The sequence below is a fragment of the Nicotiana sylvestris genome, chromosome 8, assembly GCF_000393655.2.
Source record: "Nicotiana sylvestris chromosome 8, ASM39365v2, whole genome shotgun sequence".
Lineage (NCBI taxonomy): Eukaryota > Viridiplantae > Streptophyta > Magnoliopsida > Solanales > Solanaceae > Nicotiana > Nicotiana sylvestris.
The window spans coordinates 150582954-150610617 of record NC_091064.1 but is presented as its reverse complement, the minus strand read 5'-3'; the positions used below and the strand labels follow the sequence as shown (position 1 = coordinate 150610617).

The following is a 27664-nucleotide window of genomic DNA, read 5'->3' as shown; positions in this document are numbered from 1 at the left end:
ATTGATATGAGGCCGAGAGCCTAGTTTTGATGCAACGAGATGGCTTGTTATTGCGTTTGAGCCGTAAGGGGTCCCTCCAGGAGTCTGCACACCCCCAGTGAGCGTGGGTACTTATTGTGATGTGAGATTGGGCCCGAGGGGCTGGTATCGTTCTGAGATATTGCCCGAGGGCGGATTTGTTGATATTGTGCCCGAGGGGCGAACTTCTATTTGTTTACTTTACCTTAACTGTCTGTCAATTACCTGTTATTTGTTGAAAAAGGATTTTCTCTTAACTTTTCACTGGTTTGCTGTTTTAAAATGGTTTTACTGCTTCATTATAGAATGCCTTATGCCTTACACGTATTCTTACTTTCAGTCGTTATTTACATTTGTTACTCACTGAGTTGGAGTACTCACTTTACTCCCTGCACCCTGTGTGCAGATTCAAGCGTAGCTGGTCCCGCTCCCGAGTGCTGATCATTCCAGCTTCAGGTGGATCCTTCGAGGAGTTTTTAGGTAGCCGTTGGCATTCGCAGCCCGGAGCTCCTCCCTATCTCTTTTCATTTATGTCCTTAGTTCAGTACTAAGCTCTGTAGTTACAATTGAGTATTCAGCGTTGTTAGATGCTCGTGACTTGTGACACCCTGGTTAGAGTTGTGTTGGGTTGTACTTCCGCATTTTATTAATATTATCTGTTACTTAGTATTATTAAATCATGTTTTAGACCGCTTTTATTTTGTTTAACTGTTTTAAAAGTGAATTGAGTTTAATTGGCTGTCCTTGTCTTCACAAGAGGCGCCATCACGACCGGGTTCGGATTTAGGGTAGTGACACAAACTTTAAAATCTGATCTGATATAAATGTGTTAAATCCGACCCGACCCGACCCGTGCACAACCCTAATCTCATGTCTCTAAAATGCTTAGGGAAATATTCAGTATACAAATTTTATAGTACTATTAATTAATGAGATACAACGTGCAACACACGTTTAGAAATACTACTACTGTATTAAATATATATATATATAACTATATATAACTCTAGTCTTCTCCAAATAATTTTCTCTTTTGTTTTTGGGAAGGTGAATAGGGAAAGAGAAAATGTTGCTATTTATCACTACTTTTTAGACAACTAGTCTCTATGCTACCGATCTTTAGTCAATTATATTTATAAAAAAATAATTAATTCAGTTTACCAAATAAAAATGATGCGTTTTTTTGATACATAACACAAATATACGTATGGTAAAACCAAATAATTGCACTCTGGTCCAGTAGTGCTATCCCTATTTGTAGTTGATTGGTCACAAGAAAATTAAATATTATTATGAATCAGTTTCCTACATTATTCTCATTTATATCTGTTCTTTCATAATTAAATAGATGGTTTAAATTAATTTTTTTGAACAAACTCTCGTAGAATTTAATCACCAATTCACCATCTAAAATCCCACCAGGACGTAAAGAACAATACCCAAATTGAAACTCAAAAGATGCCACAAATCGGAAATTGTAGTTCCTTCCCTATTCACTTATACCGTAAAAAAAGAGATTTGTCGCTTTTCCTACAATAAAACATCAACATATATAGTTTCCACCTTGTGGCATCACTAATTAAGTACATTATATAGTACCAATAGTTAAATTTTGAAACTACTAAAGATAACCCTGTAAATCGAAATCTATTCATGCTTACTATAACTTGTGTGAGATAAGGAGAGAAATTTTGAAATTACCTGAGATCAATGGTCTTCAAGTAAAGATAGGAAAAATTTCAATAGGATCATCTGCAACCAAAAGATAGGCAATTTGCATCTGCATATCGAATCCTAACATTAAAAAGTTAATTTTTTTTTTTATATAAAAAAGGGAATTTTAGTGTGCTCCAAGAAACGTTTGAAATATGCATTATGCAGCATGCTAATGAAAAGTTTTATATCTAGATTAAGGAACATGCGGTTTAAAGTGTTCTTATCCATGTGTAATTAGTATACACTTGAAACTTCAAAACTGATATGACATCGCATTTGAAATAGCTAACTATTGAAATCGGACACTAGTTCTTGTTCAACTAAGAGAAGGATATTAAAAATTCTAAACATGTATTATTAATTGACTTCGGTATCCAATATATTAATTAGATAGTCCCAAATACGATAATTTTATCAACCAACATGGATTTATTTTTTTTGTACAAATATATGTTATGAAAGGCAAGAAGGTCAATCAATTTTAGTCCATCAACATTTTGCTTTCTAGCCGTACTTTCATAAGTACTTATATATAGATAAAAATAGACAGTTGTAGATATAAATATATACGTTCTCAATTGGGAATTAGATATAGGGAAAAATTTGTACCAATAATAAGTGTTATAGTTTTTCTTTTAAGCTTTATGAACCGGTAAATCATTTAAAATTTGATCACAAGTTAAAATCAATCTATGTAGTACATTACGTTAGACACCTTAATTTTTAAAAGAAAACTATGAATATGCTTTTCTAATTCAAGTAGGACCAACTTTATAGGGTCGATGCATGTGTAGTTTAAATCGAAAAAGATTCCATCATTGAGTAATTTAATTACAATTAGATCCTGAAATTATACAAATATTTAAGAGCATAAAAGATATTTTAGTCGTTCAATATTTTGCACAAATTATTCGTGTTTTTATAATAATATAGATATAGATAGATAGATATAGATTAAAGTTAGAATTCTGCAAAAGAAATTCAATGTAACAAGAAAAAATTCTAATGTACAACAACATAACGATTTTGATATATCCTCCTTTAAAGGAGAAATTTAGGTTAAGATTAGTCCATCAATAACAAAGGAGATTAGGAGAAGATGAAAAGTGCTTCTAATAGATTGGAAATATACACTTAAACGATGCAAAGTGAAACTGCAACTATAAGGTTGCAACTCTAATATTAATTCAAACGAACTGACTATGAGAATAAAAATGCGATTGGTCTGGATGAAATCAATTAGTGGTGGATGAATTTGATTTGACGTTTAACAATATCATACTGCAATATTCAGCAGAAAACTATGTCATTAAGAGAAGAAATCCATTTTTTTTGTGGTACTGTTCGAAGTTGCTCAAGTTCCCCCTTTATTATAGTTTGTATCCACTGCCATTAGCACATCGTTCGCATTTACCCTAGTTCAGTTAATAACACGGGTAAATGAGTTAACCCTACATGTTAACTAAAGGAGTGTAAATGTAGGAAGGTACTTATTAGGAACAAACTTTACTTGAAAGAGTATCGTATAAACATAAGTAATATTATAACAGCATATTCACTTGTCTCATCCAGCAAAAAGATAGTCTCTTCCTAGTTTTCACATGAAACGTCAACGTGACTAAAAACATTCAATAAAAATAATGAAACAGATTAACGAAAGAGAATATATATCAGTCCAGAATTTTTGGTACAATGATTTGCAGAACCACCCCAAAAAGAAACCATTTTTCAAAGCTCTCTTCAAATCTAAAGGATATACATATTATGGTTCCAAAAAGTTAATTGAAAAGGCACAATGGCCCCTCAAACAAATAAAAAAAAAAGGAGTTTGAGGGAGTTGGACCCCAACCTAATAAAAATGGATGCCCACTCTTTATATGTTCCTTTATATACAGATGAAAAAATCGAACCTAAGAAATATCAACCACAAATCCAGACTCCTGCAACTTCCCAGCTTTGAGCAACTTCAAATATGTAGTTCAATCCTTGACATCAGAATATATATAGGAATTTCGCTTCATGCTTTGATCAAAGGGACTTGAGATGCTCATGCGGCAGCGCGTCAGAGGACGGATTACACCTCGCCGTACTCGTTAAAATGGTGATAACGTTAACTGACTGCATGCACACTGGGTAACCTGGATGAGAAATTTGAAACCACAACGATGAGCAAAGCTACATCCCAAATGTGAAACCAGACACACACTCCTAAAGTGATTGTGCCATTGAGCAAGCTACGTTGCCAATCTGAAACAAAGCAACCAGCATATCTTTGACAATGACCTTACATTATGCCGCAGAAAACAAAATTTCTGCATAGTAAGCCGCAACCACTCCAAACCAACTTCACATTCTAGAACCCAGACTACATGTACTGAGCGAGCCATTGTTTGCACATATCAAGAACTGGAAGTGCATTAGCATGTAATGCCTGCGTTGAGACTCAAAGACAGAAAGAGAAATCAGCAAAGAAGTGGTAAACTTAGTCAGGACCCCTATCCTACAAAATATAATAGTAAAAAAGGAAAGAAAAGAAACATCTTCGCGCCTAAAAAACGCCTAAAAGTACCATATTCAAATTCCAGTAAACCTCATAAAAATATAGGTACGCATTTCATAAAGGTCGAATCAAATGGTATCTACTCTATTCTTCCAGTTTCTCAAAGGCATAACTAAGGAGACAAACGTCAAACACACCAAAACCATATATTTCCTGATCTATACCTATGAAAAAACAGATTCAAAAGTTCAGAAATCTGCTATTCCATGGAACCCCACATGCTGGATACTGGCTGCAGAAACATCTTGTAGAGGTAGAGACTAACTTGATAAGTACGTCGGAAAAAAAAAAAAAAAAAAAGCAGGACCGGAGTGTTTACAGAACAAATTTTCCATTAAAGATTAACCACCTTCAAATTATTTACCATAGCTGAAGGTATAAACACGCTGAGGATATCAAAGAGCCAAAATAACCAGCTGAGGTACATGGTTGTTTTCAGCTCTCAAGTTGACATTCCTAATTTGGTTATTAAGGTTCTAAATATTAATCACCCAAAACAACAACAACAACAACGACCCAGTAAAATTCCACTAGTGGGATCTAGGGAGGGCAGTGTGTACACAGACCTTACCCCTACCCCGAGGGAGTAGAGAGGCTGTTTCCGAAAGACCCTCGGCTCAAGAAGACGAAAAGAGACAATATATCAGTACCATCAAATTAATCACCTAAAACATTTACATATTTATCTTTGGCATCGGTTAAGAAGTCGTTGCATTAGTTTAGAATACCTTAAACCAATATGACGAGCTTTCCAGCAAACGGGCCCTCAGTATATGAACGGAAAGCGGTTAAAACATTATCACGCATGTGCATTCCTTGAAATATAAATACGTCGATTGGAAAAGATATTTAACCTCTGAAGTTCATGATCATAACGAACCTGATGTGCAACATACTGAACATCAGCCACACTTCCACTTCTGGATGCAATTTGGAATGCACTTTTGAGACGCCCGCAGACAACACAAGCAAGTACTTTCCTGGGAAAGCCAAGCTAAAAAATGAGGAGGCACTCAAAGTTTACCAGCTAGTTTTTAAATTAAGAGCATAGAAATTAAAAGGATATTATTGAATTGTGCAGACCGTCTCATCTAAAAAGCTTAACCTATTAGTTGCTTGATCTGTTAGAGAACATACACTTCACATTATTTATTTTACGTATGCACATGAAAATATTTTGTTGTTGACCTGATATTATTCATCTGCATATTGAAGTCATCATGTGCAATGCTAAGTAAATTTTTCCGAACTTTTGCAGCATACAAGATGCAACTTTACATCACCCGTGATCTCATCCTCAATGGTCTGGATAATCTCCAGACTTTAATTCCTTAAGATTTAGAGTAGATGCAACAACAACAACAACAACAAACCCAGTGTAATCCCACAAGTGGGGTATGGGGAGGATAGAACGTACTTCGGCCTTACCCCCACCTTCAAGAAGATAGAGAGGCTGTTTTCGGAAGATCCTCGGCTTAGGAAAAAAAAAAAGAGCATCAACAAGCACACCAATTAGAAAACCGAAGCAAAAATACAAAGATACAAAATTAGAACTGAGTATTGTAATCAGAAGGCCGGGATGAAAGCAACGACAAGTAAACACAGGAGTCAAGGAATACAAAAATACATAAATAATGCTAACTCATGTACTAAATCTACTGTTACAGACAAGGACAACGCTAGGCGACCTATACTAACCCTTTACCTTTATCCTCAATCTCCACACATTCCTATCCATTGTCATGTCCTCAGTGAGCTGAAGCAACGCCATATCTTGTCTAATCACCTCTCCCCAATACTTCTTCAGCCTACCTCTACCTCTCCTTATGCCCTCTAGGGCCAACCTCTCACACCTCCTCACCGGTGCATTCGTGCCTCTACTCTTCACATGCCCGAACCATCTAAATCTCGTCTCCCGCGTCTTGTCCTCCACAGGGACCACGCCCACCTTGTCCCGAATAACTTCATTTCTAATTCTATCTAGCATGGTATGCCCGCACATCCATCTCAACATCCGCATTTCAGCCACCTTCATTTTTTGGACAAGGGAGTCCTTGACTGGCCAAAACTCCACCGCATATAACATAGTCGGTCTTACCACCTCTCTATAAAACTTGCCTTTAAGTTTAGGTGACACATTCTTATCACACAAAACACCTAAAACGAGTCTCCATTTCATCCATCCCGCCCCAATATGATGCGTAACATCCTTGCTGATCTCTCCATTCCCTTGTATAACTGACCCAAGGTATTTAAAACTCTCTCCTAGGGATGACTTGAGAGTCAAGCCTCACTTCTTCGTCCACCGCCTAAGTCGTCCCACTGAACTTGCACTCCAAGTATTCTGTCTTGGTCCTGCTCAACTTGAAAACTTTAGACTCCAGAGTCTGCCTCCAAATCTCTATCCTCTCGTTAACACCACCTCGTGTCTCGTCAATCAGAACAATGTCATCTGCAAATAACATGCACCACGGTACCTCTCCTTGTATGTGGCGCGTCAGCACGTTGATTGCTAAGCAAATAAAAATGGATTGAGGGCTGACCCCCCTGGTGCAACCCCATTATAACCGGTAAGTGTTCCGAGTCTCCTCCCACGGTCCTCACTCGAGTCTTAACTCCATCATACATGTCCTTAATAACCCTAATGTAAGCAACATGAACACCTCTAGCCTCCAAGCATCTCCATAGAACCTCCCTTGGTACTTTATCAGAAGACTTCTCTAGGTCGATGAATACCATATGTAAATCCCTCTTCCTCTCCCTATACTGCTTCATCAGCCTCCTAACAAGGTGAATAGCTTCCATAGTCGAGCGTCCTGGCATAAATCCAAACTGTTTTTCAGAAATATCCACAACCCTCTTCAACCTCAGCTCCACCATCCTCTCCCAGACTTTCATAGTATGGCTTAGTAACTTGATGCCTTGGTAGTTGTTGCAACTTTGGATATCACCCCTGTTCTTACACAGCGGAACCATCATACTCCATCTCCATTCTTCGGCCAACTTCTTCGGCCTAAAAATGACATTAAATAACCCAGTAAGACACTCCAAGCCCGCCCTACCCATGCTCTTCCAAAATTCCACCGGGATCTTGTTAGGGCGGTCGCTCTCCCCCTGCTCATCTTACGCATAGCCCCCTCAACCTTCTCGACTCTTATACGCCTACAATACCCAAAGTCCCGACAACACTCAGAGTGTTCTAAGTTGCCTAGCTCAATGTTCCTATCCCCCTCTTCGTTTAAGAGTTTATGGAAGTAAGTCTGCCATCTACGTCGAATACGTGCCTCATCCAACAAAACTCTGTCGTCCTCGTCCTTGATGCACTTCACTTGGTCCAAGTCACGGGCCTTCCTCTCTCGCACCTTGGCTAGCCTGTACAACTTCTTATCCCCTCCTCTACCTCCGAGTTCTTCATACAAGCGTTCAAATTTAGAGTAGATGCAATAGTAGAAAATATACTGCCCTGTTTTTGAAAGAGTCTAACTTGCATCCTGATGGAAGTACAACTTTCTTAAATAAACTGACCTGTGGCTACTAGTCAACATGTCAATCAGGCGGTCAGGTCGCTCTTTGTGCTTGTTTGCATACACATTGATGGCTGCTCCCAAAACCTAAAAAATAATAGAATCCGTTAAATATGCCATCAGATCATTAAAAACTAGTGTAAATAGAAACCAAGCAGTACAAAACTAAGTTTAGATAGAAATACTACTATCCTTAAAAATCAGATTATATTGCTGGAAAAATAATAGAATCCATTAACGTTTGGCTTCTTGGGATGTTCTTATGCAATTCTACTGGGAGGCTTCTTGGGATGTTCTTATGACAGAACGATCAGAGGAGGTTATCAATTCCGAGCTTTAGTACTTGGCTTAGTGACTGTTAAACAATCATGAAGCATAAGATCATTGAAATATGTTACCATTGTGGGTGCTAGTTAAAGCTGTTTTAAAATATAACAGTTGAACCGGGAGAAGTGGAGTAGACTTGATACATGTCACCTTAACAACAAAATAAATAGTACACCAGTGTAGTATCTATGCCCCCAACCCCACACACACTTTATTATAGTTGACCCTCCCAAATACGAGCATTCCTTAAGAAATGAGTTATAAAAAAGAAAAGGGGGAAAGACAGGTCAATCATCTGTTGCGGAATAGACAAAGCAACACACATTGAAGACAACTGCATTCATAAAAATACCTGATCCCAATCATCATCATCAATGGTGCCTTTAATGTTCCTAAAGAACTCTGTGAGTTGGCTTCCCCTCTTTCTCTCAGCAAGTGATGCAGCAACACCAGCATATATGTCAACAGCTGAAACAGTTGAGCATAAACCAATAGTAAGTTCTACTACGGGAGCATACCCTGGAAAAGTTTTGAAGAAAGTTGAAAGTACATGAACTACCTGGAAGGTTGAACCCATGGATCACCTGGAAAGCCAAGTCGAAATTCCTCTCAGCAAGAGTCTCTGCAATTTCACACCTCCTCCTGCATTTCAACAAATATAAATTATCTAGTCATGAGGGATAATGTTGGCAATGTTAAATATATACATTAGTATATATCTAAGTCAATAATATAAAAATTCTTCCCAAGTCTGTTATTATTTAATAGTATTTGGTATTTATGTAATCTTTCTAAAGTAATAACTTCCTTTATTTCATGTAGTCTAAAGTTTCATCACCTCATGTAGTCTAAACTCCTCTATAAACCTCATGTAGACTAAACTCCTATATAAGAGCCCTGTTGTACATTTTTCACACTCCATACAAAAAGAATTCTCATTTTACATGGAATTAGAACCTCAACCATCTTTATAGGAAACCTAAATAGTCCTGCGTGGTTAAAGTTTTTCCCTTGTCATAATTTAGTGTTCTTGCATCTTTCTAGTAACCGTTCCTGTGGCACCACCTATTCCAGCTATTTTCAAGCAAAATATTTTCCAACACTTCTTTTTCTCTTCTACCAGAGTCCGAGTATAGAACCCCTACGCTGAACATTGAAATTTTGGTTAGTGTCCCAGAAAAACTTCTTTTTCTTTTTCTTCATTTTTTTTGAGCTTGGTAACATTTCATTGAAAACACACGCACAAAAACCCAAGACTAACACACCTGAAAGTTTCAGGATCATTTGGATTCCCAAAAAGTGAATGTTTCCACTGTGGTCCTTCTGCATCATTAAAGCATTTGACAACATCTATCTGCAAATCAGGAAGCATAAACAATCATGAACTCAAGATAGACGTGAAACAACTTAAGCATCAAACCCTTATGAGTGCTAATGATCATGTCCAATCCACATACTGAATGACGTTAGAAGCATTATCATTAGATCTGATGTCAGAAGTCATTTATAAATCCTGTTTCCTCCATCCTCTCTAATCAGTAAATGGCTCATTTTGACAGAAGGAATTTTCCTAGTAATGAACGAGAGTTACATGCTATCGATAGAGGTAAGAAATGAAATGCAGGATTCAAACATCTTGCTTTTCTGAGAAGAACCTCCCGTTATTCTGGATTCTGACAGAAGTTATGTGGGAAATTAAAAGGGCTATCTTTCAGAGCATCAGCTCTCGGATAACAGAGAATAAGGTTCTGAAAACAGAACATCAAAAATGAAAGAAGCAACAATGGTATGCACCTAACTGCATTTGGCTGACAGGTGAAGATATTTCCAATCTCAGTTTATTAGCATCCCATGCTTACCTGAATAGCAACTCTAGCAGAAAATTTGACAAGTCCTTCTTCAGTTAGTTTCTCAGAGGCACTTTTTCCTCGGATGCCCTTGGTAATAAGCTTAGTAGACTCTCCTGCTTTATGTCGCGCTGACAAGCCTTCCTCAAAATGCATCTACATCACAAATGAAGAATAAGCAGACCACACAGGAGTTACAGCACAAGTTAGCAACTAAAACCCCACAGAAGGTGAAAGCAATCCTTGCATAGGGAAAGAGGGGATGATCAAAAGATGCAGATAAAGAATATGGAAACAGCATATCTGCTGGAAATGCAATAAAGAAATAGCAAAAGAGAAAACAATTTGTGATAATTCACAAGAAGAAGAAATATGTTTACAAAGCAATTGAGGTGCCAGTGAACTGTCAGGTTATATATATCCTGTGTCATCTATGTTGAGCATCAATCATCTCAAACTACTTACCCATGCATATATACAATTTTTTGTTCGGCTGATGTATAAATACCATAATCTATACTTATTTATATCCATGTAATTTCTGCTTTTATATAATATAGATACAGATATACTATAGAGATAAGATATAGGCGGATAAGATTTTTCTAAAGAAGTCTTAGTAAGACCATATTGCTGATACTAACTTATCTGACATAAAAACTAATACACTCTAATTAATGTAATATACAAATAATATAATAAATAACTATATATACACACATACAACAGACACATATTTTATTTGACCAAGCAATCAACTTTTTGCTACAAGAATTTTCATAAATTCATTCCTAATAAGAATTCATTATTAACCAATTTTTTATATACGCAATTAGATATTATTAGGATCCTGATAAGGTCTTTCTGTGGAAATATAAGTGTCAAAACATAAGGAAATAAATTAAGCCGGATTTTTTGCGACTATCCTAGAATTTCAGGCAAATTTCACCACCAAATCATATTTTGACATTCCGCTATATCAACTATACTTTAACTGTTAGATAATCATAGTCTATGATAGCATCACTGCATCCATCGCTATCACATAACCATATGTGAAACGTTCACCTCATACAACTCTTCAGAGGGCACAAATAAATCTATGGACGCTTTCTTATTCTTTTTCTTGATATGTTTGTCATATAGAGTCAAAATCCATTCTAAGGTCCCAAATTAGACCAATGAAACTGTCTGCTATATTTAGAACTAACAAATAAGTGCTTCAATTGATTCCATCAATTAAGAATTATCATTTTTCACATATAAATTTTGAATCTCGAAGTTGCAAATATAGTAAAAAAGTTAGGAATTCTATTTCAAGAATGGTCCAATTCAAGGAGTAACCAGCCATTATTCAGGTCTGCATTCCTTGCATTAGAAGCACGCTGCTTATAAAATAGCACCTTGCCAGTATTTTTTGGCTTCCCTAAGCATCTAAACTTGGTTTGACAACTAGGACAGAGAAAAGAGAGCACAGCTCCTGCGCTTAGTAAAACCAATAATTCATTGATGACCATAAACACCATCTATAAAGCAGATGTGCAGCAGAACAAATTCTTAAAATGGACTGACCTTGGCATTCTCCAAGTGTCTTATAGCTTCTTCTTGAGAAGTAGAATTCATAAACAATTGTATGCAACAAAGCCCAGCTGCCACATGATCCTTCTTTGTTACCTGATCATCATGCAATTTTAAAATACACAGGACGGACATATGGCATTAGTATATACAGAAAATGGAAGCAAATCGACTAGGGCAACCTATCAGAGAATACGATCAAATTCTGGAGTGAAGCTTGTGGAGAAACAGAAAGATTGAGCTTCTTGAGGTTTACCAAAGCACCTAAACTAAGAAACCAGCACTACCGGAACCTATACATGAAATCTAAAGAAATTAGCAAAATGTTTTTGCTTAAAAGCTGAAGCATTTCTTAAAACTGGGTTACAGCCTAATAAGTCAGATCAGAGAGGCAGTCCACTCTTAGTCAATCTTTCGTCAAGTGTATCTGATGAAATGGATTCATTTCACTAGCCTGTTAATTTTATCTACATCAATTAAAGGTCTATAATTCCAGAGGCACATGTAAAGAAATTTAACATCAGCCTCGACAACAGGGTCACCATTTACTTCATATTTCCAAATGAAAGAGTTCAAAGCAAAAGATAATGAATAATACCTGAAACTTGTATAAATAATTGAAATGCTTGTGAGTTTCGCAATAATTACAGATGCGAGAAAGTGCTGCAGTTGTATGTTTGTTCACCGATGGATCCTGCGATGTTATATTTGAAGTTCTTCCTGACAGTACTTCCTCCAAAACAGGCATGGCTCCATAAGCAGTGCACAAATCACACAATAGATCAAGGGTCCCATAATCTGTTGCCAAAGGATCTTGTCGTTGAGGGGAAGAAGATGAAGTAACAACGCCTGAAGATGGTTGAGGAGGTGGAGGAACAGAATTGGGAGGGAAAAATAACAAGCAAGCATCCTTGTAATGCCCATGTCGAAACATGAAATCAAGCAGATGTTGACGAGCATACTGCATTTCAAAGTGTACTACATCAGTGGTTATACAGATATCAAGCAAGCCTCACTGCTCTACATGGAAAAAATGAAGATTTGCAAGATCAATAAGCAGAAGAACAATATGGAAGGATGAAGAAAAAAATTGAGCAAGGTGGTGACGGAGGGAAGAGCCATGCATAGCAAGCATCTCAACATTTAGGTTGTGCTCTCGTCCAAGAGGAAGGAAACAACTCATTCAATCTCTGAAGACAATACTCCTCCCATCCGATTTCCAAAATATGCTTCCTATTCTAGCAAGAGCCCAAATGTTGACCTTTTCTACCATGCTATACATTTTTTCACTAGTTAGAAGAACATGAAACAATTGTTTCTATAACTAACGAAATATTCGATGAAAGAATGTTATCATTACATAATCTTTTTTCAAGATGTCAAGTATGATGGTATATTTGTATACATACACTGACTCAATACAATACATATTTATAAGTAGGGGCATGCAAATAATGAAGACAGCAGAAATAGACATCTGGCAGGTTGAGGAAGCTGAACCTCTAAAAATACACACAACAGGGGAGGAGATAGAGGGGAACTGGACACATCATTATGGGTCTATCAGAATGTGATCAAACTAAGCAAGCAATTTGGGATTGATTTCCAGGGGTGCGAAAAGGAGGCAATGGCATGTTCATGAAAATCGACAACAGTAGGCAAGTAAAGAGACACAAGGCATAATTTTCAATTGCTGCTACTCCTAAAAAGAAAGGCATGCAAGAATTGAAAGGGCTGGTTATTGACATGAAATTCAAAAGTAATGGAACCAAAAACAGAGGGAGAGAAGAGATCAATGTGGATTAATGAATATTAAATTCTATCATGGAATGTGAGGGGGCTGAACCACATGGATAGGAGAAGGGTGATAAACAACCTGATCCTTAAATGGAAGGCTGATATTTTTTGTTTTCAAGAGACAAAATTAGTAGGGGATATTACAGATAAAGTCAAACAATTATGGGGGAATAGGAGAGTCAAATTTGCACAATTGGAGCCTGGTGGAACTAGAGGGGGTATCCTAATTATGTGGGACAGCAAAGTTTGGGAGGGGAAGATTGTGGCTACTGGAGCATTTACCCTAACCTGCAAATTTGTTTCTCAACTGCAAGACCTTAATTGGAACTTAACAGGAGTTTATGCCCCTAACTGTGACAAAGAAAGGCAAGAGGTGTGGTGGGAGATTGGGGCTGCTAGGGGACTATTCAATGGACCATGGGTTTTAGCCAGTGTTATCAAAGGCGAAAAGCGCAAAAAAGCTCTAAGGTCCATTGGGGCTTTAAGCGCAAAGCACAAATAAAACGTGGGCTTTAATGAAAAAAGGCGCAACGGGAGAAAAAGTAAAAATATGCATGAAGTCTCCTAGACTAATCATTATAAGCATGAATAACAAATATATGAAAAAAGAAATTGAAAAAACATTAACGATAAAGTGAAATATCAATTGTTTAAGATCGCCTTTTCAAGATTACATTCATTGGCAAGGAAAAGTATGCCTTAGAGCTTTGATGCGACACTAAAGCGCCCACAAAGCGAGGCGAAGCGCTCAACGTGTTTTGAGCCTCGCTTCAGGGCTTAAGCGCGTCTTTAACAACACTGGTTTTAGCTGGTGATTTTCATATAGTTAGATTCCCCTCTGAGAAGAGGAATTGTGTTAGAAGTGTGAGAAAGCACGGGAAAAATATTATTTATCTTCCATTAAGTGTTTTACAATAGCCTATTTATAACTATACACAATACATATTCTACTCGTATTCCATGTGGGACTAGGGTTTTTTACATAACTATCTAACACTCACCCTCAAGCCGGTTCATACAAATCATATGTACCGATCTAGTTACATATGTAACTAATACGAGGACCAGTGGACTTGGTGAAAATATCTGCAAGTTGATCATTCGACTTCACAAACTTTGTAGCAATATCTCCTGAGAATATCTTTTCTCTGACGAAGTGAGAGTCAATCTTTAGTTCTCTCATGGAACACAGGATTTGATGCGATATGAAGGGCAGCTTGATTATCACATACAAGTTCCATCTTGCTGATCTCACTAAATTTCAACTTCTTGAGCAAATGTTTGATCCAAACTAGCCCACATGTTGCCACAACCATTGTTCGATATTCTGCTCCTACACTAGACTGAGTAACCACATTCTGTTTCTTGCTCTTCCAAGATACCAAAATACCTCCTACTAAAATACAATATCCAATAGAACGTCTATCAAAAGGTGATCTGCCCGGTCAACATCTGATTATCCAACAATTTGCTCATGGCCTCGATCTTCAAATAGTAATCTTTTGCCTGGAGCCGATTTTATATACCGAAGAATGCGGACAACTGCATCCTAATGACTATCACATGGCGAATCCATAAACTGACTCACCATACTCACAAGAAAGGAAATGTCAGGTCTAGACACTGTGAAGTAATTTAATTTATCAACCAGCCGCCTATATCTCGCAGGATCGCTAAGCAGCTCCCCCTGTCCTGGTAGAAGTTTAGAATTCGGATTCATAGGAGTGTCAACAGGTCTTCAGCCTATCATTCTTGTCTCCTCAACAATGTTGTTACACCCCATATTTTCGTACGTGAAAGTACGCCATAAATAAATTAATGAGAGCCCGGAAGTGAGATGTCACGTCCAGCAGTATTACATTACGATGATGTCGCGTTTCACAGTATTAAGTTACGACGATGTTTCACCTTGAAGTATTGTACGTTAAAATTTCGTTTTCAGTTAACCGATGTAAGACTCGGGGATGAGATCATCTTGACGTTAACGTACTTACGTTATTTATAGCAAGCAATAAATAAGTGTTGTGAAGGTAAGAGGGTAAGTAATATCGGAGAAAATAAATTTTGTCGAAATTTGGCATTTTGGGGTAAAATACAGCCCGAACTAAAATACCCGGTATTTATGGACTAGTGTCATACAAGATACTACATGGCCATGCTAGTATGGTATATAAGGTATGTGGAAAGTGAGTAATACTTTAAATAATTTGTGGTAACTTTTAAATTATGCGGGTAATTGATTAATTACCGGGTAACAAGACATTACCCAGTTAACCAATAAGTGGATAGGAATTACACGTGGCAAAAAGCCACAATTCAAGAAATGACTAAGGATCTTATTTTCTTAGGTGGCTATGTAGGATACCACGTGGCAAAAGTTAATTATCCTTTGAAGAGTTAGTGTTTTTAGTCTTGTATCATACTTTGTGAAATACGTTTTTGACAATGGGAATTGCTGATTAATGGTGTACACTAACTTGAAGTGGTGAGAGGTTCATATCTTCTGTATTTATGCATGTATACATACAAGAAGAAACAACTAGCAAGCTCTTTCTTTTCTTATCTAAATAGTAGCTTTTGGAAAAATGGTTTGCTTGAGAAGTCATTAAAAAAATGGTCGAATTGCTCTTGGAGGTGACGATTTCATTGGAATGATAAACATCATGGGCGATTGCATCAGAACGAGCAACAGAAGTAATAGCAATGCCGCTAGGATGGCCTCCAATTTTTTTTCCCGAACAGCCACCGAATTGAGACAAGAATATTACAGAAATTTTCCCTACTCTAGGTATGTTAAGGCTATCCCTTCTTTCTTTTGGCATGATCCACACGATATGAACGAAACGTGCAAATGCATAAATTCCATAAGTTACTCTACTCATAGAAGTAATAGAAATATCTATGTTCTTTAATTCTCATGTGTCATAATATTTTATCATCTGTTCATGGGTCTTAGAAAAATACGAGAGCTGAAAAGATGTTACTTTATGATATTGCTCAAGAGGCAAAGTGGTCTTATGACCTTCCGAATGACTTTATTGACGTACTTTTCATGCATTGCATTGACCCATGACCAGATGACATTATATACGCGTATATACGTAAATATATGTATATGGAATGGGAAAAGGTTACGGCGTTATATACGCACCACCACCTGATCAGCCGGTATGTGATGATGATGTTGCCCACAGTGGCCGAAGTATGATTCAAACGGCGTTATATACGCGTATATATGTATGTATATGGGATATGGGAAAGGTTATGGCGTTATATACGCACCACCACCTGATCAGCTGGTATACGATGATGATTTTGCCCACAGTGGCCGAAGTATGATTCAAACGGCGTTATATACGCATATATATGTAAGTATGATTCAAACGGCGTTATATACGCGTATATATGTATGTATATATGTATATGGGATATGGGAAAGGTTATGGCGTTAAATACGCACCACCACCTGATCAGCTGGTATACGATGATGATTTTTCCCACAGTGACCGATATGATATGATGGGATGCCCTCAGAGGCTGATGATATTATGAAATATGTACCTATGCAGGACATGACATTCATACGCATATGCATGACGTTAAAAGTACTTTATGATTTACAAAGTTATTCAGACTTACAGGTTGAGTCATGTACTCTATATGTCTTCCATATCTCTCATGTATTTATTTATGTGCCTTACATACTCAGTACGTTATTCGCACTGACGTCCCTTTTGCCTGGGGATGCTGCGTTTCATGCCCGCAGGTCCCGATAGACAGGTCGAGAGCCCTCCAAGTAGGCCATCAGCTCAGCGAAAGATGTTAGTGCGCTCCATTTGCTTCGGAGTTGCTCGCTTGGTTAGTATGATTTAGACGTGTATTGTTTGGTATGGCGAGACTCTGTCCCGACCCTTATGACATTTATGTATTCTTAGAGGCTTGTAGACATATGTCGTGTACATAAAAGATTGTACGGCCTTGTCGGCCTATGTTTTGAGTTTATAAAGGATCATGTTGGCCTATTAGGCCCGTATGCATGTGTATATGATGATGTATTAAGAAAGATACGTTACGTTGGTACTCAGTTGAGTAAGGTACCGGGTACCCGTCCCGGCCCATCGGTTTGGGTCGTGACAAAAGTGGTATCAGAGTAGTTCTGTCCTAGGGAGTCTACAAGCCGTGTCTAGTAGAGTCTTGTTTATGGGTGTGTCGTGCACCACACTTATAAGCAGGAGGCTACAGGGCATTTAGGATTGTCACTCTTTCTTCTTACTCTAGATCATGTGGTAGAGCTCACTTATAAGAATTCAAATTCTTAATTTTTTTTATTCATAATAAGACGATACCTATATCCGAAAAGTAGGTTGGAAAGAGAGATTGTTGTGGAAAAGCTAAGTCAGAGGAATTGGATTTTTGTATGATGCCTACGATAAATAAATGTGAGGTCTTTAGCAGATCATGGGTATACTGAAAGGTGTAAGCTTCCTGATAAGAAGCCTTAAGGTAAGAGTGCCTATCCATCTTTATGGTGAAAGACAATGAGAGATTAAGAAGATAAATACAAGTTTCAATAAGCAAAAGAAGCAAAATGAAGAAGGGTACGAGGCGCCCAGTTAATAAAGGTTAACAACATTAATAATTGAGGCAGAGGAACATAAGCTTTTTGAGTTATATTCAATAGTAATAGAGGTATATACAATTTGTCGCACCCCTTCCAGATATGCCCTATGGGGGTTAACAAAAGTAGTATAAGAAGATATGATGGATGAATTGATAGCATCTGTTGATATTTCTGAAGGATATTACAAATGTGCTAATAGATCTCTTTATGAGACACCTAGATGGTGCACTCTAAAATAGTGCAACCAGATATGAGTACTACAAAGACACGTACTATAAGCCTTGAAGGGATAAATATTACCTTAGTGTGGCTCGCGTCCCTAGTAAAGAGAGAACGTTAAGCAACCTAAAGAGCCATTGGATGGAGCAAAGGGAAGCTAAAAGCGAAAGAATGTCGTATTTAAATTTTCACAAGAAAAGGGATATGCAGAAATATTAGCAAAGTAATGAGAAGAGAGATAAGGAAGCATTATGAGTAAGATATGATACACGGATGATAACGGTAGGTCAAAAAAAATGATGACAGTATTACAGAATTTACAGTCAAGTGAAGGGAAAGACAAAAGATGACAGGCCTTGAGACAATGAAAGAATATAGGCCATAAAGTCATATCCTCACGTCGAGAAATAAGTTCGCAACTCTGACGCAATTACCAAAAGGAAAAGTTAGACCCCAGAGTAATAGAAGCCAGCATGGATTGGTGAACAAGATAAACTAAACATGAAATAGGGACTGATTGATTTGATAATGGTTGGCATCACAAAAATTTCAGATTGCATTCCGGCAATAATAGAATGGACGACAGAAGAATAACCTTTGAAGGTCATTCAGGAAGACGCTTCCCTAAAGCAAGCAATGTGAATAAAGTTAAGATTAATAAATTGTATGTTCCAGTTACGCTAAGTGTCACCCTCGCGAGTAAGGGGATTTGTCATCCTTGGTACACAAAGATTGCCGCAAGGCGAGTAAGGATCATTGATGTTGAGAAACGACGCCATAGATGAAAAGGTAAAACATCTATAGGTAGATCATCGTGGCTTCAGCTTTTAGTACACCCCTAAAGGGGGAATATGGAGTGATGTGGCATTAAGTCAGAATTAAATGGTTCTAGTGACTATGGAATGGTAAAGGAAGAATGCGATAAATGAAAGAGGAATGCGATGGCACTTATCCAAATCTTATAGATACGGTACGATTCAAGAATATTGTGCAAGCACGACGTCAAGGAGAGGAAGTAAAGGTTCCTGCTCGAGCTGTTATTAATAAATACGGAGTCAGTACGAGACGTAAGTTATGACAAAGGAAATAACCCAAGAAAGATTACAAGGAATATTGATATGTGAATGGGCCAAGGAGTATTTAGTAATTGGTTAGGAAGATCCCAGTTATGGCTAAACAGGAGGTTACAGACGAGTCATCAGATCGTGTAAGATAAACATAGTAGAACCCAACATGGAGAATTCAGCCTCGGAGAATATCATTATAATACTTGAGAAATATTTAAATAGGAGTTGGGGTAGTTAAAGGTATCGTATGAGTGTTACGGAAGTAAAAGACAATTCCACTGGGAAGACAGACAAAACTTCAGTTCAGAAGCAGTCGTAGGAGCAGATGAGTATGGAGGTAAGTAACTAAGGATAATTACAAGTGAGCACGAACATCAAAAATTCTATCGGGAACATGATATAATAAGCTCGCATCTTTACAAGAGTCAGAGGGTCTTACCTAAGTACTACGACGAAAGAATAGCTGAGGAAATAAGGAAGAAGGCCTAAACCTGTGTACAACGACCTAAAGAGGAAATGGTTGTGTGACAACAGTCTCAAAATAACATTGTATGCACTCCCTAAGAAAGTGGTACCTACAGTGGCTAATGAACAGGGAGTAAAATCCGAAGTAATATTCGAGATCATAGGAGTTGTATGAAAATTCTGGCAAGTATGGGCACTAAGATAAGCTAAGTATGGATACAACAAGGGGGCAGAAAGACCAGGAAAACTAATAGCTTACGTTGAAATAAAGCTAAGGCGGAACGAAAGAATTATTTGATCAATGACCCAGAGTTAGTACGATATGGATACACTCAAGATTTTGGAACATTATCCAGGCAACATATTTGTCGATAATCATACAGCCATACAAGACTCCGGTATAAGTTAAAAGAAAGAATTGAGCCCAGGGCATAGACAAATGATTGAATTGTTAGAAGATTCTATCATGGATATTCCATAATGCCCATGAAAGGCTAAGGTAATAACTGATACCATGATCCACGGATCGGAAGATAGCTTAAGCCTATGTAAAGGCTGATCAGAAGGATGAGGAAACTAAAGAATTACATCACCTAAGTAAATCAGGAGTTTGATTATTGGACCTAGAAAAATTATAGAAGTTGTGCTTGAGAACATGACAGAACCACTCTTAATATCAGATGTACAAGAGAAATAACACAAGGAAATGCAAGCAAGTTGAAGGAAAGTTGCGAGTATTATAAATGGATATTTATAGGTTGCAAGCTTAAGTATGGTAGAGTGACAAAGTTTTAACGAAACATGAGTAAGGATGAGGAAAGGCAAGTAAAAGGGTAACGAGAACGGATAAGTCCTCGTGATTAAAACCCATGAAAACAAGAAAGCTAATGGTTTCTCTAAGTTATAAAAAGTTCAGTATAGCCTGAATAAACTCAAAGGAGTCTAAGACTAATAACATTCAGAAGAGATGGAATGTTGCCCTGTTAATAGAATGAGGGTGTAATTATTATAGAAAAAAAAATGAAAAATGACGTTTGGGCCTTCGATTGAGTAATGGTCAAACAAATAACAGAAAAGGATCTCATGAATTGGACAGGATTAAAATACTCACGCAAGGTAAATCACATTGGGATGGCATGAGATACGGTTATGAAAGCAGGGTATCGTCCTAGGTAGATCAATCTAATCATTTCAGATGTTCCCCGATAAAACGTGAATCCTAGCAGCAATATTACATAAAAAGTTAAGTTATCAGGGGTGGATTATGGATCAAAATTGAGGTGAATCAACAATGGATGGATAAAAGTTATAAAGTATGAGAAGAGATTAGGTTGTCATTCTTCAGATGAACAGTAATGTGGAAGCATTAGAGGACATAGATTTATACGTATAGGATAAGTAATGAAAGTAACCTGGGATTTGGTAGCAGACCTCAGTAACGAGAAGTCGAGGTAAGAGTTATGGTATAGTATGACCTATGTAGATGCTGTAAAGTCATACGAACGGATAACCACGTCTATAAAATAAGAGATAACAATATTCGTAAGTTTGACAAAAAGCGAAGAACTTCAGGATTGGCTAAAAAAACTGGAGGAAAAAGGAGAGGAGAGTCGCATAAGCACACTTACAAGGTCAGTATCGTAGAAACTGCATGATGGGAGGTAGAAACAGTTATGAGATTGGAAGGAATTTGATCGCAAGTCATGGCGTGAGAAAGAGACCTAAAGGGGAGGAATACCCTGGCCTTTGGACTTATTCACATAACGGTCAAGAGGACTACTAAAGTATTCGCAAGAGTTGTGGGATATGAGAACGATAAGCACATCAGTCAACATTCGAGGACGAATGTTCCAAAGGGGCGAATGATGTTACACCCCATATTTTCGTACATGAAAGTACGCCATAAATAAATTAATGAGAGCCCGGAAGTGAGATGTCACGTCCAGCAGTATTACATTACGGTGATGTCGCGTTTCACAGTATTAAGTTACGACGATGTTTCACCTTGAAGTATTGTACGTTAAAATTTCGTTTTCAGTTAACCGATGTAAGACTCGGGGATGAGATATCTTGACGTTAACGTACTTACGTTATTTATAGCAAGCAATAAATAAGTGTTGTGAAGGTAAGAGGGTAAGTAATATCGAAGAACATAAATTTTGTCGAAATTTGGCATTTTGGGGTAAAATACAGACCGAACTAAAATACCCGGTATTTATGGACTAGTGTCATACAAGATACTACATGGCCATGCTAGTATGGTATATAAGGTATGTGGAAAGTGAGTAATACTTTAAATAATTTGTGGTAATTTTTAAATTATGCGGGTAATTGATTAATTACCGGGTAACAAGACATTACCCAGTTAACCAATAAGTGGATACGAATTACACGTGGCAAAAAGCCACAATTCAAGAAATGACTAAGGATCTTATTTTCTTAGGTGGCTATGTAGGATACCACGTGGCAAAAGTTAATTATCCTTTGAAGAGTTAGTGTTTTTAGTCTTGTATCATACTTTGTGAAATACGTTTTTGACAATGGGAATTGCTGATTAATGGTGTACACTAACTTGAAGTGGTGAGAGGTTCATATCTTCTGTATTTATGCATGTATACATACAAGAAGAAACAACTAGCAAGCTCTTTCTTTTCTTATCTAAATAGTAGCTTTTGGAAAAATGGTTTGCTTGAGAAGTCATTAAAAAAATGGTCGAATTGCTCTTGGAGGTGACGATTTCATTGGAATGATCAACATCATGGGTGATTGCATCAGAACGAGCAACAGAAGTAATAGCAATGTCTCTAGGATGGCCTCCAATTTTTTTTCCCGAACAGTCACCGAATTGAGACAAGAATATTACACGAATTTTCCCTACTCTAGGTATGTAAAGGCTATCCCTTCTTTCTTTTGGCATGATCCACACGATATGAACGAAACGTGCAAATGCACAAATTCCATAAGTGACCCTACTCATAGAAGTAATAGAAATATCTATGTTCTTTAATTCTCATGTGTCATAATATTTTATCATCTGTTCATGGGTCTCAGAAAAATACGAAAGCTGAAAAGATGTTACTTTATGATATTGCTCAAGAGGCAAAGTGGTCTTATGACCTTCCGAATGACTTTATTGACGTACTTTTCATGCATTGCATTCATGTGCATTGACCCATGACCAGATGGCATTATATACGCGTATATACGTAAATATATGTATATGGAATGGGAAAAGGTTACGGCGTTATATACGCACCACCACCTGATCAGCTGGTATGTGATGATGATGTTGCCCACAGTGGCCGAAATATGATTCAAACGGCGTTATATACGCATATATATGTAAGTATGATTCAAACGGCGTTATATACGCGTATATATGTATGTATATATGTATATGGGATATGGGAAAGGTTATGGCGTAATATACGCACCACCACCTGATCAGCTGGCATACGATGATGATTTTGCCCACAGTGACCGATATGATATGATGGGATGCCCTCTGAGGCTGATGATATTATGAAATATGTACCTATGCAGGACATGACATTCATACGCATATGCATGACGTTAAAAGTACTTTATGATTTACAAAGTTATTCAGACTTACAGGTTGAGTCATGTACTCTATATGTCTTCCATATCTCTCATGTATTTATTTATGTGCCTTACATACTCAGTACGTTATTCGCACTGACGTCCCTTTTGCCTGGGGATGCTGCGTTTCATGCCCGCAGGTCCCGATAGACAGGTCGAGAGCCCTCCAAGTAGGCTATCAGCTCAGCGAAAGATGTTGGTGCGCTCCATTTGCTTCGGAGTTGCTCGCTTGGTTAGTATGATTTAGACGTGTATTGTTTGGTATGGCGGGACTCTGTCCCGACCCTTATGACATTTATGTATTCTTAGAGGCTTGTAGACATATGTCGTGTACATAAAAGATTGTACGGCCTTGTCGGCCTATGTTTTGAGTTTATAAAGGATCATGTTGGCCTATTAGGCCCGTATGCATGTGTATATGATGATGTATTAAGAAAGATACGTTACGTTGGTACTCAGTTGAGTAAGGTACCGGGTACCCGTCCCGGCCCATCGGTTTGGGTCGTGACAAATGTCTAAGGCATACTTCCGTTGTGAGATCACAATACCTGAGCTAGACTGAGCGACCTCAATACCCAGAAAATACTTTAATCTGCGCAGATCCTTAGTCTGAAAGTGCTGAACTTAGTAATACCATCTGGTCATTGCTGGAAATAACAATACCATCAACAAAAACCACCAGATACATACATAGATTTGAAATAGAATGTCGATAAAACACAGAATGATCAGTTTCACTACGAGTCATGACAAACTCCTGAATAATTGAACTGAACTTACCAAACCATGCTCGATGAGATTGCTTTAGACCATAGAGGGACTGACGCAACCGACATACAAGGCCACTAGACTCCCCCTGAGCAACAAAACGAGATGGTAGCTCCGTATAAACCTCATCCGCAAGGTCACCGTGAAGAAAAGCATTCTTAATGTCCAACTGATAGAGAGACCAATGGTGAACAACAACCATGGATAGAAAAAGGCGGACTGATGCTATTTTAGCCACTATCACAACAATCGAGCCCAAATATCTGAGTCTACCCTTTGGCAACAAGACGAATCTTAAGTCGATCAACCTGGCCATCCGGATCAACATTGACTGCATAAACCCAACGACAACCAACAGTAGATTTACCCGAAGGAAGAGGAACAATCTCCCAAGTACCACTCATATGTAAAGCAGACATCTCGTCAATCATAACATGTCGCCATCCTGAATGAGACAATGCTTCACCTATAGACTTAGGGATAAAAACAGAGGACAAAGATGATACAAATACATAATGGGAGATAGTGACTGAATCTCCAAAAGATGGAACTAGTAGAACCTCAGAAATATCTAAGTGATCACTTGGACCCGTAAAGTATGATTGGGTTTCAAAGAAGGTAACATCAGCAGACATAAGGTACTGCTGGAGATCAGGTGAATAGTATCGATATCCCTTTTGCGTTCTCGAGTACCCAGAAATACGCATTTAAGAGCACGAGGAGCTAACTTATCTTTTCCTGGAGTAAGGTTATGAACAAAACAAGTGCTCCCAAAGACATGGGGTGGAAAAGAGAACAAAGGTGAGGGGGGAAACAAGACAGCGAATGGAACTTGATTTTGGATAGCTGAGGATGGCATACGATTAATAAGATAACAAGATGTAACAACTGCATCCCCAAAAAATGCAACGGAACATGAGATTGTATGAGTAGGGTACGAGCAATTTCAATGAGATGTTTATTCTTTCTTTCAGCTACCCCATTTTGTTGAAATGTGTACGGACAAGATGTTTGATGAATAATCCCACGAGAGTTCATAAACTGCTGAAATGGGTAAGACAAATACACTAGGGCATTATCAGTACGAAATGTGTGGATAGAAACCCCAAATTGATTTTGATTATCAGTGTAGAAAGTCTGGAAAATAGAAAACAACTCAAATCGATTTTTATCAAAAATATCCAAGTGCACCTTGAATAATCATCAATAAAACTGACAAAGTAGCGGAATCCCAAGGTAGAACTGACCCGACTAGGACCTCAAACATCTGAATGGACTAAAGTGAAAGGTGACTCTGCTCGATTATTAGGACACCGAGGGAAATGGGAACGAGTATGCTTACTGAGTTGACATGAATCACACTCTAGAGTGAACAAGTGGATAAACCAGGTACCATATTTTGAAGTTTTTACAAAGTGGGATGTCCCAACCATTTATGTGATAAATCTGGTGAATCGGTAACAGAATAAGTTATTGAAAGAAGACAAGATGTGAGTCCATGTGATTTAGCAAGGATAAGGTATAAAGTTCATTTGATTCACACCCGTTCCTATATTAAAGAAAAGTCATCAAGAAATAAAAAAGAGCATTTAAGTAATTTGGCTATGCGATTAACGGCTATGAGATTAAAAGGACTACCGGAACATAAAGAACTGAATCTGAAAGTAAGGAAGGAAGTGGACTTGCTTGACCTATTTCAGTTGCCATGGTTTGAGACCCGTTGGCCATTGTTACTGTTGGAAGAGATTGGGAGACACAAGTCACGCTATTACCTGATTGAACAGCGGAAGCTATCTCTAAAGATGTCTGTTTACATGCTTTATACTGAAAGAACTCAATATAATCCGGTAGAGAAACCATCCAACTATTCATAGTATTGGATCCCATTTTGCTACAACCAATCTCTCAAATTCTTGACTAAAGGTTGTATGGTTAACCTTGGAATGCCAAATCAGAACAAGTTAAGTTGGAGATTTTTTTTCTTTGGGAAAACACTATTCACACAAGAAAAAGCATTGTTCCTCTGGAACACTGTTTACTTGCCGGAAAATAAAAAAGTTGTCAGAATTTGGTGTAACCTGGATTGGTAGGCTCGGAAACACCTTGCGACCAAACTGTCCTCAAAGTTTTGCGGGAAAATAGCTGGAAAGGCCTGCACGTGCCGGCAGAACTGTAGCTTTTGACGGCGCGTGTCAGCGCGTGTGACGTCTGTTGCCGGAGATTCTGGCAGGGTTTTGCTAGCCAGAGGAGTCTTAACCTTGTGGTGGTGTTGGTTTTCGCACAATACCAACAGAAAAGGAACTGACGCCGGACAGCCACCGGAATTCGCACAATGACGAGGTTTTTTTCTTCCTGGAGTCGCTGGTATTTTTGCACATCGATAAATCTCTCACGTACGTTCTGATACCACGTGAGAAAGCACGAGAAAAATATTATTTATCTTCTATTAAGTGTTTTGCAATAGCCTTATTTATAACTATACACTATACATATTCTACTCCTATTCCATATGGGATTAGGGTTATTTACCTAACTATCTAACAAACCTTGTTATGGTGTTGGTTTTCGAACAATACCAACAGAAAAGGAACTGACGTCGGACAACCACCGAATTTGCACGATGACGGGGTTTTTTTCTTCCTGGAGTTGCTGGTATTTTTGCACATCGATGAATCTCTCACGTATGTTCTGATACCATGTGAGAAAGCACGAGAAAAATATTATTCATCTTCTATTACGTGTTTTACAATAGCCCTATTTATAACTATACACAATACATATTCTACTTATATTCCATATGGGATTAGGGTTATTTACATAACTATCTAACATGAATCACCAAACCAATGTCAGAATTCTCAGAGTATATTGATGATATGGAGTTGATCGTACCACAATGGGAATGGGAAGGGGGCAACTACACATGGTTTGGGGGAATATAGGATTGACAGGTTCCTGGTGACAAAGGATTGGGATGATATGTTCAGAAATATAGAAATCCTACCAGAGTTGTTTCAGACCTCTCCACTAGTTTTAAATTGTGGTAACTGGGAGACAACCAAATCTTATTTCAAGTTTGAAAATTGGTGGCGGGAGACTGAAGGTTTCAGTGATAGAGTAAAGATTTGGTGGACCTCTTTTGATATTACGGGAAGACCAGACTATATTTTAGCAAGAAAGCTGAAAGCGCTCAAAAGCAAATTGAGAGGCTGGAGCCTGAATACTCATGGCAATCTAGAGAGGGAGAAAAATGCTATCTTAAATCTCAGTATCTTTCTCTGGGAGGCAGGGTGATTTAATACTCTTTTGGATGTACTCCCTATCTATATGATGTCCTTTTTTCCCCTACCTGTTAGTGTGGAAAAGAGGTTAGACGCATTGAGAAGGAATTTTCTATGGCAGGGAAATAAAGAGAATAGAGACATTCATTTGGTTAAATGGAAAAACTTGACCATCAGCAAAAGAGAAGGGGGGCTGGGAATCAGAAACTTGGAAAAACAAAACAAATGTCTGTTAATGAAATGGTCATGGAGATTCACAAGAGAAGAACATGCTTT

The 27664-nt window shown here is 37.9% G+C and overlaps 1 protein-coding gene across 6 annotated transcripts in view; it reads right to left on the bottom strand.

Annotated features, from left to right (window-relative positions):
• Positions 1-3349: 3349 nt before the first annotated feature.
• The window catches only part of LOC104227948 (uncharacterized), an 81837-nt gene continuing 57522 nt past the window's right edge, over positions 3350-27664 (bottom strand). Inside the window, exons 28-37 of one of the 6 annotated variants that reach the window (XR_011401513.1) lie at positions 12169-12531; positions 11565-11666; positions 10005-10148; positions 9411-9499; positions 8705-8787; positions 8498-8613; positions 7820-7905; positions 5175-5274; positions 4018-4176; positions 3350-3872 (exon numbers count right to left, since the gene is read on the bottom strand). Coding sequence is in view for 2 of the 6 variants with exons in the window: in XM_070153113.1 (XP_070009214.1) it covers positions 4081-4176; positions 5175-5274; positions 7820-7905; positions 8498-8613; positions 8705-8787; positions 9411-9499; positions 10005-10148; positions 11565-11666; positions 12169-12531 (1179 nt within the window). In the remaining 4 variants the exon portion in view is untranslated. Of the gene's footprint in view, positions 4177-5174; positions 5275-7819; positions 7906-8497; positions 8614-8704; positions 8788-9410; positions 9500-10004; positions 10149-11564; positions 11667-12168; positions 12532-27664 lie in introns of all 6 variants that reach the window. The other 5 variants (XR_011401514.1, XR_011401515.1, XR_011401516.1 and 2 more) reach the window with 5 other exon arrangements.